Source organism: Gordionus sp. m RMFG-2023, chromosome 5, assembly GCF_954871325.1.
Source record: "Gordionus sp. m RMFG-2023 chromosome 5, tfGorSpeb1-WG-v2, whole genome shotgun sequence".
In the NCBI taxonomy this organism is placed as follows: Eukaryota; Metazoa; Nematomorpha; class Gordioida; order Chordodea; family Parachordodidae; genus Gordionus; species Gordionus sp. m RMFG-2023.
Genome location: NC_088779.1, coordinates 20,986,698 through 21,005,124, shown reverse-complemented (window position 1 = coordinate 21,005,124; position 18,427 = coordinate 20,986,698). Strand labels below are relative to the sequence as shown.

At 26.6% G+C, this 18,427-nt stretch overlaps 1 protein-coding gene across 2 annotated transcripts; it reads right to left on the bottom strand.

Moving 5' to 3' along the window:
• Positions 1 to 4,700: 4,700 nt before the first annotated feature.
• Positions 4,701 to 18,031, bottom strand: LOC135929375 (uncharacterized). 2 transcript variants are annotated; one of them, XM_065465921.1, is made up of 14 exons: positions 17,887 to 18,031; positions 17,779 to 17,846; positions 17,634 to 17,734; positions 17,538 to 17,594; positions 17,414 to 17,496; positions 17,234 to 17,324; positions 16,944 to 17,175; positions 14,483 to 14,646; positions 13,982 to 14,173; positions 13,301 to 13,381; positions 11,712 to 11,968; positions 7,163 to 7,414; positions 5,649 to 5,980; positions 4,701 to 5,142 (listed from the first exon to the last, which is right to left on the bottom strand). In XM_065465921.1, the coding sequence occupies exons 1-14, from the start codon at positions 18,013 to 18,015 to the stop codon at positions 4,977 to 4,979; spliced, it is 2,205 nt and encodes a 734-aa protein (XP_065321993.1). In that variant the 5' UTR covers positions 18,016 to 18,031; the 3' UTR covers positions 4,701 to 4,976. The 2 variants fall into 2 exon arrangements, with proteins under 2 accessions (XP_065321993.1, XP_065321994.1); XM_065465922.1 differs by lacking the exons at positions 11,712 to 11,968; positions 13,301 to 13,381 and having other exon boundaries at positions 4,702 to 5,142; positions 14,046 to 14,173.
• Positions 18,032 to 18,427: the final 396 nt, after the last annotated feature.

Genomic DNA, 18,427 nt, shown 5'->3' with positions numbered 1-18,427 from the left:
AATAAAATTAGATTTTGATTCAAATTCTAACTATCTTCCCAAAGTTTTAAAAGCAAAAATCGAATCACTACGCTATAACTAAAAAATAAATATAATTGATATTTCTTCAGAAGCAGACAGAAAATTGGATACAATACTACAACCGGAATATTTTTTACATTAGAATATATCTACAAATTATTTATTTACACAAGTAATTTATGCAATATATTTGAAAAAATTACGTCGAATTGACTGAGACTATAAGAATAGCTGTAATTATTATATTGGAACTTAAGGAAATTAAGGTAAATGTAGATGACGAATTCTTAAATTATATGTCAATGTTAAGTCAAAAGCAGAGCTCTATGAATTTAAAATGCAAACTCAGGTTACGAATGGTTGGAAGCCATTCCCAGTTCCAATCTTGGCCTCCTATTGACTGGTGAACAGCTACGCATTTCTATAGCCCTCCGCCTTGGCTGTAATGCCGTAGTTTTCTCTATTTGTATCGACTGGCCATCCCATTGAATCTAATTACCATCCCTTGCACTGCAAGCTCTCCCATGGACGATAACCGCGCCATAAAGCTATCAACAACATTCTCCTAGCTGCCCTCAAAAAGTTAATATTCTATCCACCCTAGAACCGGTGGGCCTCTCAAACGAAAACGCCTTACGTCCCGATGGGATATCTCCAATTCCCTGGACTAATGGTCTCCCGCTCGCTTGGGACTATACCTGTGTAGATTTTGAAGCAAAGTCCAACCTCTCATTTTCTGCCATTGAAAAGGCTGAAATCATTTTAAAAAAACATATATGCTTACCACCAAAACCGTTTTCATTCCATTCGTTACCAATACCCTAGGCATGTTTGGAAGTGATGCCCTTAAATTCATTAAAATCATAGGGAAAAAAATGAGACAGATCTCAGGGGACCCCAATGAAGGATTTTACCTTCGTCAACAGATTTCCCTGGAAATCTGTAGGTCTAATTTTTTTAGCATTCACTCTTCTTTAGGGTGATTTGTACCCTTTTTTTAAAAAAAAATATATTTTTTTCTTAGTTCATTTTTATAAAATTTATTTATTATTCAAAAAAAATATATAAATTATTTATAAATTTTATTTGGATCTAAATAATTTAAGGCAAGGTGGCGCTTAAAATCAAAAATATAAAATCAGGGTTGGCAAGTGGATCAATTGACCGGTCAAATTCAGTCAATTGACTGGAGGACTTTTTGACCTGGTCAAATACTCTAAAAAAATTTAAAGTAAAAATAATTAAAAATAGGTTTAAAAAAGAGAAAAAGGTATAAATACATGAGATCACAATGTTGCTTATTTTTTGGGTCCCCAATATCAAGATAAACATTTCACTAGTAGTGAATTTAATGAAGTATGTGATTTAATTAAAGAATTCGCCATTTTACAAGATGGTGATGACCTAAATATTTTAAGCGATATAATTAATTTCAGAAGCAAAAACAGCATGTTTAATAGCAAATTATGTGGAATGCAGTAATTTCAAAAAGAAATAACCAATTCCGACCTCAAGTTAATAGATTAAACTTTGCTTACCATGCCCATTATGAGACCAAGAATTCCTATTTCTTCTTTAGAAAGAAATATGTCGATTTGGGTTAATATTCTTATGAAAATAATCGATTGAAAATCTCGACATCAGGAAAATTGATTAAAAATATAAGTGATAATATTGAATATGAATCAGAACAAGACTCTGCTACGGAGAGCTAAATATTAGTTATTAAATGACAATGAATTTAAAAAAATTAATATTAGATTCATTTTGCTATTATATTCAAAATAAAGTTAGTATTGACTTTAAAAAAACATATATTTGATTTGATCATATTTGATTTGTCAAATATCGGTCAATTGACCGAAAGGTATTTGACCGGACAAATACACAACCATGTATAAAATATTTTATAGAAATCGATTATACTGAATAAAAAGTTCTAGGAGAACAATATTACAAAACCTTTTGGAATAGTTTAAAATTGATAGTGCAAATTTTCTTTATTCCGTGAGGGAAATAAGTAAAAAAAATAAAACTATAAGTTCTGACTTGATTAAATTTTAGACAGTTGATGATTATAACTAAACCTTTAAGTATTGAAATATATAGTACAAATTATTTTACTCCTCGAAGTAAGATTATTGGCCCAGTCCAAAATCTAACCATTTAAAAAAATTTGTTTTCCCATCGTGGAGTGAAGAAAATTGAACAACTAGGGACCGCCCCACGGGTTTAAAATTTTTAAAAAAAAATTAAAACGGGGCTAGCAAATATGTAACTGACGGGCATGGGCAATTCGTATATAAAAAAATTTCGGGGCGGGTAATTTATGCATAGAAATTCAGTGAGGGTCTCTCAAATCCTAATTTTTGAGATATTAATAGGCCAAAAAATTTTTTGAAAATGGGCAAGCGGGCGGGTTAAAAAATTTTGAAACTATGGGCGGGTTAAGAGATTTAAAATTTTCGTTCAAAAACAAACTAAAGAAAAATCATAATTAATTAAATGATCAATAAAAATATTTCTTTTTTTTTACTGTGCCATTCGTTTTTTTAAGTGAAGAACACTTTACTAGTTTTTCGACATATTTATCTAATTTTTCCCACCATATATAATGTCTCGTAATAGATTTCATTGTTGTAATACCAGGATGTCCCGTATGCAATATATGCAAAACTCTTTTTTGAAGTGAGTACGGAATGATTAATCTGTCATTCCAAAATAAGATACCGTCATCATTTTCTATTTCATCTATTCTTGTTCTAAAAGTTTGCAATTCTGGTACTTGATTTTGTATATTTGTACCATTACTTTTCTTGAAAGAGTTAATGTGTTATAAGTAAGATTTCTTATATATTTCTGTTTTATTTTCACTTGTTATTCTATCATCATTTTTCTCTATTGGGTTTCGCGATAAAGCATCTACAATTATATTATTAGCGTCATTCTTGTACATTATATTATAATCATATGCAGATAATTTATAAACCCAACGTAATAATCTTTGGTTTGTTAATGAGCTTAAATCTCTGTTATTACCATATATCTTTATTAAAGGTTTGTGGTCTGTTCAAATTTTAAATTTTAGTCCATACAAATAGTTATGAGATTTTTCTACGCAGTTTATTATTGCTTTTGCTTCTTTGTTTATTGTAGAATAATTCTTTTCAGCGTCTTGTAAAGTTCTTGAGGTGTAAGCTATTGAAAATTCGGTACCATTATCATATTTTTGCATGAATACAACTCCAAATCCTTGGTTAGATACATCTGTTTATAATATTAACTCGAGGTCTGGTTTATAAAATTGTATAGTATTTTGTTGTTACTATTCCGAATAGCATGAAGCGATTACGAAAATAGCACGGTATTTTATTTTGGAATGGCAGATTAATCTTCGTACTCACTTCAAAAAAGAGTTTTACATATATTGCTTACGGGACATCTGGATCTCACTTGAGGAAGAGGATATACTTCAGACGGATATCCTACTTTGGTGGAAACGACAAGAGATTTGCCAAAGTTATCAAGATTAGTAAGAAAAATATTGGCAATTCCTACAACTAATGCTTCTTCTGAACGAGGATTTAGCATTGCTGGAAGGTTTTTAGAACAAAGAAGAACGTGTTTGAATCCAGAAAATGTCGATTCATTATTATTTTTGCATTATAATTACATACAATATCAATTTTTTATTTATTTCATAAATATTCTAATTGATCAAATAAATTGTTCATAATTTAAATTGAATATTTTTTTATGCTTAAATTAATTTCCTAAATTATAAACTTTTTGTAGAGATGTAATGCTGAAATATTTTTATTAGATGTTTAAAAAATTGAAAGAATGGCCATTATTAAATTTTATAAGTGGACTTGGGTTAAAATTTTTTATAAATAATGGGCGGGCGGGTAAAAATTTTTAGACTAATGGGCGGGCGGGTAAGGAATTTTAAACAAATGGGCTGGACGGGCGGGTATATATTTTTTTGAAAACTATGGGCGGGTTGTATATTTTTTAAAACTTTGGGTGCAGACCTCTAATCTGATTTATATATTAAATCTTTAAATAATATAGTATATTCACAAAAGAAGTAGTTAATTATGAATGATTTCTTTGTGAAAATATTATTTTTAATCCTTCATAGTACAAGTGAAAAAAAATGGTCGAAGATGAGCTTTGCCTATAGCCATTTCTCTTATAGAGTTTCGGCTAAAAAAGTTAAAATATAACATTAATATGAGATATTTATTCATTTATTATACAATTTGAGAATATTATTTGCCACTTTTAAACGAAACTTCATTTTGCTAGTATATTTGATTAACTACCAAATTTTGTAATTTACTTTTACATTTATTATATAATTTGAGTATTTACGGTTAAATTTCATCCATTAACACTTTTAGGTGAAAGGGTATTTTGCTAATATTTTTCCTCATTTTTTATTTTTTACTATTACATTTGCTTATTTATTATATAAGGGTATTGCTATTAAATTTGGTCTTTTGAAATTTTTCGTACTTTTAGGCAAAGGCATTTTTTGTCATTTACTATCAAATATTTGCTCATTTATTATATTAAATTTGGCCCTTTTGCTCATTCAGTCGAAACAACATTTTTCTAGTATTTTTGCTGATATATTATTAAATTTATTTATTTGTTATATAATTTGGACATTTGATATATTTTTTGTAAAAAAATAATATATTGAGAAGATAAATTTAATTATAATTGTTTTAAATAAAGTATGAATTTAAGATAATTGATATGTTTTCAATTTATTGACAATATAATAAAAAATATAAAAATGCAATGATGACAAATAATGTATTTTGTCATGATATTTTTTTTATATAAAACATTAATAGTATTTATCCAATTTTTTTTTAAAATATTAGATAGTTAATTCTTAACACTAATGTGGGCGAATCGTAAATGTGATAATTTTATCAGGTTTATTTTAGCGTAGGTTGTGATTCGAATAATTTAATAATATTGCTCTTTTCCTCAAAAAAGAAATGAAAAATAGTCTGAATTTTGAATTCTTGTTTTTCCGCGACGTTATTTGGTATGGATTGTATCCTTTTAATAAAAGCGTCTTGAAGAGTAGCTTTATAAGATCTGGATTTAATTGATTAAAAATTATAGTTTTTTTAAAATGTATACTTAATTTAATAGTTAATTAATCATTTATTCATAAATACCCAAATTTTTATTATAATTACAACAAGAATATTTTGACAAAAATAATTCAATTGAATATTAGATTATTTAACCCGAATCATTATTATATTTATTTATTAACTAGAGTTTGAAACCTGAACTAAAAAAAGTTTATAGTTTCTTTTCTGAATATTTTTCTAAAAAGATTGTTATTCCTAAATTTTTTTTAAAAAAGGACTTAGGGTTTCTTATTGACTCTCCTGATATCTGACAAGACAACCTCTTTTAAAAAATATTCCAATTTTAATAAAAGTTATGTATGGTGGCAAAACTATAATTAAATTAATACTTTTAGATAGGATATTTATTTTAAAATTGAATTATTTAAACTCTGCCAGCATTTTTAAAAAAAGATTTTTCCAACTGAATTAATTTAAAAAAATTTTTATAATAAGTTTTCATACCCAATAGATTCGTCCGCCTTTCTCCTTCTACTCGCTCTTACTTTATCGCCATGATCGGGTATTTTTATCAATTGTACGCGTGGTTTTAAATCATCGTTTTCATTGCCAATACTATTGGTTTCGCTTGTATGAGGCGAGACCAAAAAGGCCATTTCCTCAAGTAGTTGGACATCGCAAACGTACTCGAAAAATGATTCGTATACGAAAGGAGTAGCATTCGTGTATGAGGCTAGTTGTGTGAAAAGTAATGATCGATCAATCAAAGTAGATGTTTCTTGGAACTGGGACAAAACGAGAATGTTCCCAGTTACGCAGGAAGATTTTGGGCATTGCTTTGTCATTTGATGAAAAAAAATGATTTTACAAAAGATAATAAAACCATATATTAATTCTCAGCTTAAGATAAGAGGTCTCAATTCGGTTATGGTTTTTAACAAAATATGAAGGTTTTAAATTTTTGTAATATTTATCAAATTTTTAAATAAAAAAACGTGCAAGAGGCAAAAATTAAAAATAAATATTTGAAAGAAGATCATTGGGTTGAAACGTTTCGATCTTATTATTAATAATATAGACTTGAATTCTATCTGATACAAACAAATAAATTGATCATATATATTTTATTTCTAATAATTAAATGCCAAAACGAAACTACCATAAAATTAGAAAAATATTATCAATTTAAGATTTAAATTTTAATTATCTTTCCAATGTTTAGAAAACTGATCACTACTCACTAAAAAAATTAAAATTCTGGAAAAATATAATTATTAAAAAATTACCGTTATAAAAATACTCCCAAGGAAAAGTGTCACTTATATCAAAAATATGCTCTTAAATTTTAATATACATATGTCAGAGACCTGCAGAAGTTCGAAAATTTTTTCCGGTCCGGCCCGGGTTTTATGTTTTCAGTCCATACCTGGCCCAGATTATTTTAATTTTTATGACTAATACTAGCGATTTAAAATATTTGGTTTTTAAATATACGGCCCGGCCTGGGTAATTTTAAGAAAATATTTCAGGTCCAGGAGGGTATATTTAAAAAAAAAATTGACCTGCAGGTCTCTGATATATAAAGTGTTTATACCAGTTCAAAAACAATTATATTAGTGTTTGGCTCACCCTTTTCGCGATTTAGTATAGGTTCGATTAAGGTTCAGAAACTATAATAATTCATTCCAATATAAAGTTTCGGCTAGGGTCCCTGTTTGTTTTAAGTATACCCATAAAAATACGGATAGAATAATTCAGTATTCGTATTTGTGAGGATAATAAAAACACTATAAAAATATTTACAAAAAGGCGAAAAGCGATTATTAAAATTTAAGAAAAATGATTTTGGAGAAAAAAAATTAAAATATTCCACATCGAAAAATCAAACGCAAATTTTTTTCTTATTAAATTCTTTATAAAGATTATTCTTATATGTACACCTAAATTCAGGTTATCAAGAATGTGATTTTCAATAGGGCTAATTTATGAAATGTGATGAATGACGGTAAAAATCTCACTTTAAACAGCAAGGTCACGAGGTATAAACAATATTTAAAAAGTGTATGGCTGTTTAATTCAAGATAAATCAACGTTTCGCCTCCTGCCCCCATATCATCATCATGCGTTATATTGGTTTCAGCGATATCTTCGTCAGTTTGTAGAAAGGTTGTGTAATTTTTAGAAGTTTGATAAAATTTGATCAGACTCTGATAGAAAAAAGGGTGTTCCTTTAATATCGTAAGAATTCTGTAAACACATTCGAGAGAACGCTAGATATTTTATTGAAAACAAAATGCGATAATTTGTTCAAAGTATCGGACAATTTTTTTTTTCAGAAAATTAAAAGTAAATAAATCAATCATGTTTTTCTTTGATAAAATAAACCGATTTTTGTTACATAACTAGAGCTCTGCAAGGTAATATTTTCGCGGCCTGAGCCCGAATTTAAATTCTTTGTCAGAGCCCGACTAAATTTTTTTTTATAATTTGAATTTAATTTTATAACATCTAAGATACAATTAAAAATGAAGTGTATTTATTCACATATTGCCACATTAAATAAACATAAATTTAACCCGTTCTAATCAATATTCATATAAAGTTGAACTTTATTTAATTTAGACATATATATATATATATATAATTCAGTTTAAATATAAAAAGTAAAGTTAAAAAACAATCGAATTTTATAGTGAAAAAATAATTTGCATGATTGATGTCGAAAAAAGATGATAATTGTTCATATAGAGAAAAATCCTCTAAAAAAATATAATAATGAACATATTAAAAAGACATATCAATATCAATTATTCTGATTGACATTTTTCATAAAACAAAAATATATGTATTATTAAAGATATTGTATTTTTAACATTTATTTATAGGGTCGGACACCTCTTACAGCCCGACCCGAGCCCAAGGAAAAAATCAATGTCCGAACTCGACTAGAGCCTCGGGCTTTTGACAGCCCGTGCTGACCTCTATAAATAAATTTTTTTTTCAGAAATCAACAGGCCCGGTCCGGGTATTCGGGCCATAAATTTTTTAAAATAAATCCGGGTTAAGCCTAAAAAATTTTGGTTGTAATCGGGCTGAGCCGAATATGTCTCGACTGCAAAATAAAAAAAACTTTGGCCCAAGGTCTGGTGAGAATTTTTTTCAGATCTAGGTTCTGTCTGTGCCTCGAATTATTTTTTAAAAGCTTATAAAGAAGAAGACTCAATCACAAATCATAAAAATTAAATTATTCGAATAGAAAATCAGAATAATGCATTTTTAGATCTGTATTCATCTTTGAATAGGTCTAGCCACCTTTTTATATATACAACCTCCTTTCTATTTCCTTAATAATATATGATAGCAATGACTCAATAGCTACCCACTTGTAGAACATTACAAAATTTTTGGGAGTAGTTTATAACTGATAACGCCTTTATTAAGTCAAAGGAATTTTTTTTTAAATAACTTAATTTTGGATGGACAAAAATATTTAGTATGTTTTAAAAATTTAACTCTTTTCCGTCGCGGAGTAAAAAATTCTCACTATTTATTTCATACTACTTTCAAAGGTTTAATAATACTCATCTATCGCCCTTTCTGGTCTAAATCCTATTCTTAAAATATTTAATTTCTCTCGTGGAGCATAGAAAATTCCCTCTATCAATTTCAAACTATTCAAAAGGTTTTGTAATACTGATCCACTACCTATTTATCCGATCTAAAATTCATAAAATGTTTTATATTTTAGCTATTAGCGTTACTAGAGGTCTACTAAGTGATTTTTTAGCGGTTCGAGTCCAAATTATAAAAAAATTTGCCCGAGCCCGAATTTAATAATTTTTTTCAAACGACCAGAACCCGACTAATTTTTTTATGAATATTATAATATCCAAAAGAATTATGTGTATTACTTAAATAAAAGTGTAGGATCGCCATAATATAATTAATATTTATATTAAGTTGCATTTTATTTAAATTGACATATACTTTTTTATTCAGTTGAAATATTAAAAAGTTGAAATACAAACCAATTTAAAAATTATTTCCATTATATAAAAATAATGTTATGATATAATGAACATATAATAAAGGTAAATCATTATCATATCATTATCAATAGTAACAGTGAATAATTCTGATATATATAAATAATGAGGAGTCGAGTTTGTCAGGCTTTAAACAAATCCTCCTATCTTCAAAAGCCCGACCAGCTTGTGAAAGCGCTCTTTCACAGCTAGCCGAGGAAACAGAGATAACTATTTTGTTATTATAATTATGTGTTATTATTACATACTTAATTTACATCATATTCTATCACGTTAATTTAAATATATTTATCTAATATCTATTTAATCAAATAGCCTCAAATTTTCAATATATAAAATCGTTTACCAACAGGAATTTAGGTAACAAAACACTTAAATTGGGAAAGTTGTTTTGATATATCTTCCGATGTTATGAAAAATAATATTTGAAAATGACATGTTATTCTGATTGATATTTTAATGATGAAATAAATGTATTAGATAATAAATGACATGTTGTTTTTGAAAGTTATGAATTAAAATGATTATTAAGGATATTTATATTTATACTTATCGGGTGGGGTCGGACACCTCTTACAACCCGACCCGAAAAAGTCATTTATGCCAGAACCCGCGAGCTCGGGTTGGGCTGGTCTACGGACAACACGTACCGACATCTAAGAGTTACCTTGAGTTGAAATATTTACAGCCAAATAAAAATTATTTTTTAATATTTTTGCATATTATTAATTAAGAAACTAATCAAGTTTTACACAAATTACTTTTAGACTTACAAAATGTATTAATATTTTTAAATTTATTTAAAAAAAAATCATTTAAGAATTTCTTAAATAAAATGTTTCATGTATAAAAAATAAATATCGATGCTACTTTTTTGTTTTTCGCGTTGTGTTCGCTATTAAGGCACCTATCTTCTGCCCTCCGGAACCAATTTTTATAAAATTTTATAACTTGATATGAAAACTAAAAGTCTGAAATGAACGAGTTTTTAGCCAATCCATTCTCTGGTCGGAAATATTTTAAACATTGGGCGGGTGGGTGGTTTAAAAATATTATTTATTTAAATATTTTTTGGACGTAATAAATAGAACAGGCTTATTCATTAAAAATCATTTTTTAATTTCATAATATTGCTTATTTTATAAGTTTAATTAAAAATACATAATAAAAAAATAAAGAGCCAAACCAATCATTAAAATAATTTTTAAAAATTGGGCGGACGAGCGGGTTAAGAAAAATTTAACAACGAGTGGGCGGGTTTGTTTGCTAAAACTCGCCAATTGCATATTTCTAGTGGAAATTGTTTGAATTAATAAGTGGTATGTTATGTATTATAAGAAAATTTCAAATTATTTTAGAAAAGGATTAACACAAAACTAAATTTATAATTGTAATTTTTTTATGGTTTAACTAAAATCATCTAATAAACAATATGAGATTTTTTTCCTACCAAATTATTGAGCAAAAATCAACAAAATAAAAATAATTTTATTTAAAATCAATATAAAAAATGATGATTTCATTATGAAAGGACATAATAATAACAATTACTTATAAGCAATATTTTTAAAAAAGATTTAATTTAGACGAAATTATATCAAACCTGCTTAAACATTCTCAAAAAATTTGGTCCTTCAAAGAGGTCAAAATCTATAAAGATTTTAAGCATTTTATGAAACCATAATTTTTTAACACCTTTGCTGATAGTTGGTATACACAGAAAATGTTGCAGTTATGACTGTAAGGTTAATTGCATCCATTAAAATTATAAAAACTCAACAATATTATATTTATCTCAAATATTATCAATTGAAGTTTAATATCTAATAATACATCAACTTCATCAATAAATCTAACAAATTTGATCTTACAACTTATACAACATCGACATATAATATATTTTCCTTATTTGTATTCGATAGGAATTAAATCGATTAATTAGTTATAGGTATAAATTATTATATCAATAAATTTTAATAGTTTACACATCAAATTGTAAAATTATTGATAAAAAAAAATTGTTGCGACCTTGATAACATCGAGAATTATTTATATATACATGAAATATTTTATTTAAAATATGGCTTTTAAATTATTGTTTTAAAAATAAATTCATTTAATAATATTAATAACATTTTATAATAATTCATATCATTTTATCTAAAATCTATTTGTGTAAAACTTGATTAGCTATTTTAGTTAAGGCTGTGTCCAAAATATTTAAAAAAAAATTGATTTGCAAACTTTAAAACTTTATCAAAACGAAGAAATAATATTTTTTTAAAATATAAAAACATGTCCAAAATTTAATTTTAGAAAATGTAACAAATGATTTTATTAATATTTTAAAACTTCTCAAAGTTGTTTAAAAACTTTCAGATGTTTTAAAATCCGGGCCTGGCCGTGCAAATGTTACCTCTACAGATCTCTGAAATTATTATATTCATTTAAAAAAATATGTAGTAAGTTTTAAAAAAACTCAACAAAAAAAACAATATTTATATAAAATTTAATACAACACGGCAAATTCGTTAGATTTATAATGGGCATGGCTCAACATTAAATTTTCATATAACATCCTATAAGTTCTTTTAAGTGTCCCTTCATTATCGACGGTTTCAATTTGAGGTAATAAGGGTGGACATAAATCATCATCACCAAGCTTTTTGATAATTTTATTGTATTCACCTTTAATGAGCCAAAAGTCAATTTCAAATGATTCGAACAAAAGGTTTTTGTAATCTCGAGTGAAAAGAAGAGAACAACATTCTTTGAAAGCTTAGTTTGAGTTTTTTTAAAAAAAATTATAGTTTAATCAACAAATTAATATATATTTTTTTAAAAATATTAAAACATGCATTAGTAAAAACTAAAAAATATGCTGGTAATCGAATGTGAAGGGATATGGTTATTTTAATTTTAATGACATAATTTGGGATATATTTTAGCGATATACTTTCTGTTTAATCAAAATTGTTAAAATAAACTCATCTTATTCAAGCGAAAAATTTGATGCCAGAGTTAGCAAATTAGAAATGTTGAACGATTTAATTATACCGCCCCCCCCCCTCACCAGTATAAGAATATTTAATTAGCCCTCGAGGTATTTTTAAGAGTAAATTAAACATCACTAAATTTAACGCAAAATTACGTATGATGTCATTACATATAAACGAGGAAAGGTGTGGTAAAAAGAGTAACATATGAGAAACCCTTGCCAAAAGGGGCAAGGATGAACCAGAAATATAGAGTGTGTTGACCTGTACAAATCATGATGATATAAATTGGAATGTAAAAATATGGACATAATTAGTTATTTCTATTAATTGTAAGCAAATTAAAAATCAATTATTATTATGAAAATCCATTTTTAAACAGTTTTTTTATTAAGCAGGGACCTGGGTAAGGGGCATTTTTACGTTCTTATTAGGACCAAAGAATTATAATTCCTTCCAGGTTTCAGAAAGCTAAAGAAAATAAATTTTATTTCTATTTTGTACATATACAATTTTTAATACAAATTTGTGTTACCAGTTATACATTTTAACTCTTATTATATAATTTTATAAACATGCAATTATTTTAAATTAGATTTTAAAAAAAATGTTTATATTGTCTTAAAAACCAAAAATGATGTCTGAATAATTAATTCTAACTCGAAAAGAAGAGATTCGTTAAATTTTGATGAGGATTTTAAATATTGATCAAATATTATTGATTTATATAAATAAATATATAATGTATAAAATAATAAACATTGCAATCCTCTTCTTTTCTTCATTATAATTTTTTTTTATTAAATATAGTTTATCACATTTACAATATATAGTAATTCTTGAATAATATATAAAAATATATCATAAATAAAGATATTTTTAAAATGTTCTTAGATAAATTAAGCACAAAAAATATAAGCTAGTATTATTAAAAAGTTTGATTAGGGCCTTTTTAAAAACGGCCCGATTACGATTTTAACGAAAATAATATTACGTTTTATTTGCCAAATCTTACATTATATTATTTTAGCCAATATCTTAATCGTGTCGTTTTTAAAAACTCTATTCATAAAAGCAACAAAAAATGTGGTAATAAAATATAATTTAATCTTACTCGAATATAAACTGATGTCTTCTAGCAAAAGGGCATAGCAATTACAGCACACTAAAAGGTTATCCCGAATATCGGTAGAATCTAAGAAATAAATTAAAATTTGTATAAAAAAAATCTAATAACTAATTTTATATTTGTGTAATAAAATAGTAAAATACCATTTGTCTCAATGAAGAAAGGTATTGGAGTTATAATCAGATTACAAAAAAGGGTTTTAACTTATTATAAATGTTGTAATATAATAGTAGAACGCAAATATAATAATTTAAAAGGTAATCCCATAAAATGACAAATAAAATTTAGTAACTTAAAATAATTACAACCAATCAAGATTATTATCAAAATTGAAATAGAGAATGCCGTAAACTCGATTAAAAATCTATAAAAGTCATTCTAAAAAAATGAAAGCACATCGTATATATCAGAGACCCAGAAAGGTACCATTTGCGACCTGTTCCATATTAAAAAAAGTTCGGCCCGACCCTGGCCCGGATTTTTTATAAATATATATTACATGTATTTTTAATTTTTACAGCGAATAATTGCGATTTAAGATATATTCCCCGGGTATTTTTAAAAAATTTTTTTAATTCCGGCCCGGATATATTAAAAAAATTTAAAATATGGCTCGGCCCAAAAAATTTATAGAAATATCTTTTTGCTTAATTATAAAATTTAAACCTTTGTTAGCATTATTTTGAAGAGAGTGTCTTAAAATTGATTCGAAAGATATAATTTTAAATACGCTTTTCCCGTGGTTAGATATGGATCCATTGTGATCAAAACTTCGAATTATCAGTTGTATGGGTTCGACTAGAGCCGAAATTAAAGTGGATTGCTTACTTTTGTCCTCTTGAGTTGGTATACTATCAGCTACCAAAAAAATATATATTTAATAAATAATTCAATTATATGAAAAAGATTAATTATGACGAATGCCAATTTAAAATGGCCCGTTTTTTAAATTAATCAAAAAGGCAAAATTTGACAGAGATCTAAAATATAGATTCAATATATTTTTAGGTTTGACAACACCGGAAATGGATGTTTCTTTATATCTAAAATATTAAAACCGTTTTTTTCTTGAAAAATTGTTCTTGTTGATAGTATTCTTTCAGGGGAGGGGTGGGTCATTATATATCAAAACGTGAATAAATCTATTGTATAATAATTATGATATACTATCAAATAACGTAGACAATCCTTTGAGCTTTAAGTAAATGGAGAAATGATGCAAAAACAGTATCGCGATAGCGTAAAAAACCTCTTGATTACCAGCGTACGTTTTAAATTCGACATTTTTTGCGTAAACTTTGCGGATCTTTTCGAATTGATCTTGAGAGATCCTTATTTTATTTTTAAATTTATGGACAAATTATTAGGACCTTCGAAAATTAAATGGTATCCCAAATTGAGTAAAATATAAACTTATACAAAATTATCCCAGCCAGGCAATAAATTATGGGCCGTAAGTCTTTTTCAAAAATTTCGAAGGCGCCAGTTCAGCTGGTTTGGCCTGTATCGACCTATAGTGCCACTACCACCAGAGTTTGAAATCTAATTATATTGCCAAGTCAATATGGGTTTTAATGAGAAGGCAAATTAAGGGGGTTTAATTAAATCAAAATTTAAAAATTACTGTATCGGTAAAAATCAGTAATGGCCGATAACCAGTTCTAAAGCAAAGTAAAGAATCGGCCTATAAATGGGCTCCTTTTAGAGTTTTAATCAAAAGGTTTCGTTATGGTTAAGAAAATTATAAAAGTTCTATTCGCTCCATGCTTGTTTAAGTGTGCTCTAAATTTTTAATATTTATATGGCTTCCAAATTAAGGGGTTGTTTTGTGTTGCAATTAAAAAAAATGTCTACAAAAAATAAGTATCTGTTTAAATTATGTTTAATTTTTAACATATTTGTAAAAAAGAAAAATCACTTAGTCATTAAAATATTAGATTCAACAATCAATATAATCCATTAATAAAAACTATATACTTTATTGTGGAATTTATTTCCGTATGGTTGCTTGCAATGTAAAAAAAAATTGTAAAAATGTCATAAATTCAATATTTAACGTCTTATTTCAACAATATAACCGTTTCATAAACTAATACTATTAAAATGAATGTATTTTAACATAATTATAATATATCACATTAGAAGAACTATTAGGATGGCAAAAAAGAAGAATATGTTGAAACTTGTATTGAAATTAGTGTTGTTAAATGGCTAGTTTTGAGCCGATTTTTTAAAACGGCTAACTCAATATTTTAGCAAGAAAAAATATTGTCTGAGCCTCGAGGTTTCGATAATGTATGTCTAGAACTTTGTTCGTTCTATGAGCAAAATCTTCAAGCTTGCGTAATATTTTTCTGGATGAAATATTGAGTTAGCCGTTTTTAAAATTCGGTTCAAAACGAGCCGTTCAACAACACTAATAATTGAAAGATATATGGATAGAATCATAGTTAAGTCAAAAAAAAATTTAGTCATATCATTTGACCCAAAATGTTAAAAAAAAACATTACCAAGATGAGGTTGGGTCTACATATTATAAAAGAAAATTATCTATTTATAATGAAACTGCATATTGTAGTCAAAACAAAGGTGGGTACTGTGCTATTTGTCATTAAGGAAAAAATAAGAAGAACGGTATATTACTTGCAGTGTGATAGCATTAGTAGATGTTATATTAAAAAATTTCCAACTATCCTACACCTAATTTTATGAGCTGATTCCTGTGTGGCCAAAATAAAAATCTATTATAATTTATCCTTTAAAACATTATTTAGCATAATAAAACAATTTAAATAATATGGTGCTACTAACCATTCAATTTTTAAGAGATCAATTCAGTGTATAGCCAAATTAAAAGATGTTTTTAAAAAAAATTAAATCCATAGCCCTCTTACTCTTTAATGATTAAAGAGTTGCAAATCATAAAAATCCATCTGAAGTGATTGAAATGACCCCAAAATATTATTTACATTTCCATTCTGTGTCAAAAGATTTCAAATTTATCCATACTCCATTCACTAAATTAAAGTCAATGCAAATAGCAAAAGCAGAACCATTTTTATTTGCGATAGATTATCATTTAAATCCAATAATATGATTAAAGTATTATTTTTACAGGATTTGAAAACACGTAAAAAAATGTAAATGGAGCATTTGAAAATTAAAAATCATAAAATGTTATGTTTGCTTCACTTGCATTTTGATTTTTTTATTTTTAAAAATTTGCGCAAGTGGAGCACTCAAATTCTAGACCGATGATATGTTAATATTAAATGTATTTAAAAAAAAGATTTGCCTAACTTTGATCGTAAATTTGGTCCATTTTTTTCTGATTGGTCTATTTAATCGCGGTAAATTAAAATCATTTAAAAACATTATGCTTAATACTGTAGCTGATAATTTAAGACTATTTGTTAAAAGAAGAAATGAATACCCTAACCCTAACCTATAAATTCATATGAATGAAAAAATCGTCCATTTTGACCTAAAATGGACCATTTTACGATCAAAATAATACGATCAAAGGAGGCCCTCCCAAAAAAAAATTGAGATATGAATGAACACAAATTTTAAAACAAACGATTATTTCTTGCCAATATGTTTATAATTAAATGATATAAAAAATTACTTATGCTCAAATACATCAGCCAAAGTCCAGTCCAGATGTGAGCCCACCATTTTAAATACTTCAGATAAGAGCAAGTATTTTGTTGCAAAATTATCCTTAATATTGCTATTTTTTTCAGGTTGATACAAAGAATTTTCTATAAAATAATCGATAGCATATTTTAACAAATTTATTAGCATCTCTTTGCGAAAGGATAATCTTTGCTTTAATATGATAGGTGTCACTTCACAAACTATTATTAATACAAATATATAATCAATATGGTAATTTTTTTATTAAAAAAATTGTACCTAATATATTTTTGACATTTTGATATAAAATATTATTTATATCATTATTTTGATTATTGCAATGCTCCATTAATCTTTCAAGCAATTCCATCTAAATATGTATCAGTATCATATAATTATATATATTTTAAAATTGGGAAATATATGAATTTGTAGCAATTAAACTTATTTATAATATACCCCATGAGATTCAATAGCTTCAGGAAATTTCTCAAATGTTGATAACATGATCTTGGCATATGAATGAATATCAGTTTGGACATCTAGGTTAAAAATCTATATGTTGTATTTGGAAAATATAAACCTGCTGCATATAACAAAATAGACTTTTTTAATTCTTTGGGTATATAATTATATATATCTATAAAACTTTTAGTATTCATCTCAAATCAAATTATACCGTCTTGTAAAGAATTATCATAGTTTTCTTGGTAGAGTGCCATTATTATTGCATTAATTTCCTGTTTTATACCAACATCCATGCTAATGTCGCAGGTAATTCTAAAACAAATAAACTAATTAATAAATTTTTTTTAAAAAAGTACAATTTTTGGAGCAAACGAACAGCTTCAACATATTCTTTTGAGATAAGCGATGTTTTATATGCATCTAGCTTTTATTAATTAATTAAATTATAATTCTATATAAGTTACAATAACTAATGGATTCTCAGGGAATACACATTGAGCCGCTAATAACCATGCATTAGACTCATATTTATCAAGTGGTCTTATCATTTTAGACATCTCAATCATCCATTCTGCGTCAGATGTATTTTGCATGTTTTTAAAAAAATGATTGAACTTATTGAATTTAATATTATTGATTTTCTGGCATTGACAGCAATGTTGTCATATAAATTATTGTTGATAATAAATATATGAATATAAATAGCAATGTAATGCACTGTGGTTAAGCGAAACCTTAATCTCTTAGAAATATTTAGAAGACCCAAGAAAATTTTCAATCACCCCTTTCCTAATTGATTAAATCTATATTATAAGGCTGCTTCCAAAGTAGTTTTTTCTGATTTTCTTATTCTTTGGAATGTATAAAGTAATTATATATATATATATATATACTACTAGATATAGTTGGGCAGTATGCGAATACATGTATCTAAGATACAAGATCCTTTTGTATCTTGTACTCAGTATCTTTTTGACATTTATAAAAAGACACTAGTATCTGTAT

Bases quoted from the DNA above. Each gene is read 5' to 3' on its own strand.
- LOC135929375 (XM_065465921.1), bottom strand. From the start codon at position 18,015: ATGCAAAATACATCTGACGCAGAATGGATGATTGAGATGTCTAAAATG. The intron at 14,174-14,482 runs GTATATCATAAT...TTTTTTTGGTAG, and splicing joins ATTGTCTACGTTATTTGATA to CTGATAGTATACCAACTCAA. The intron at 13,382-13,981 runs GTTTAAATTTTA...TTTATTTCTTAG, and splicing joins TCAAAATAATGCTAACAAAG to ATTCTACCGATATTCGGGAT.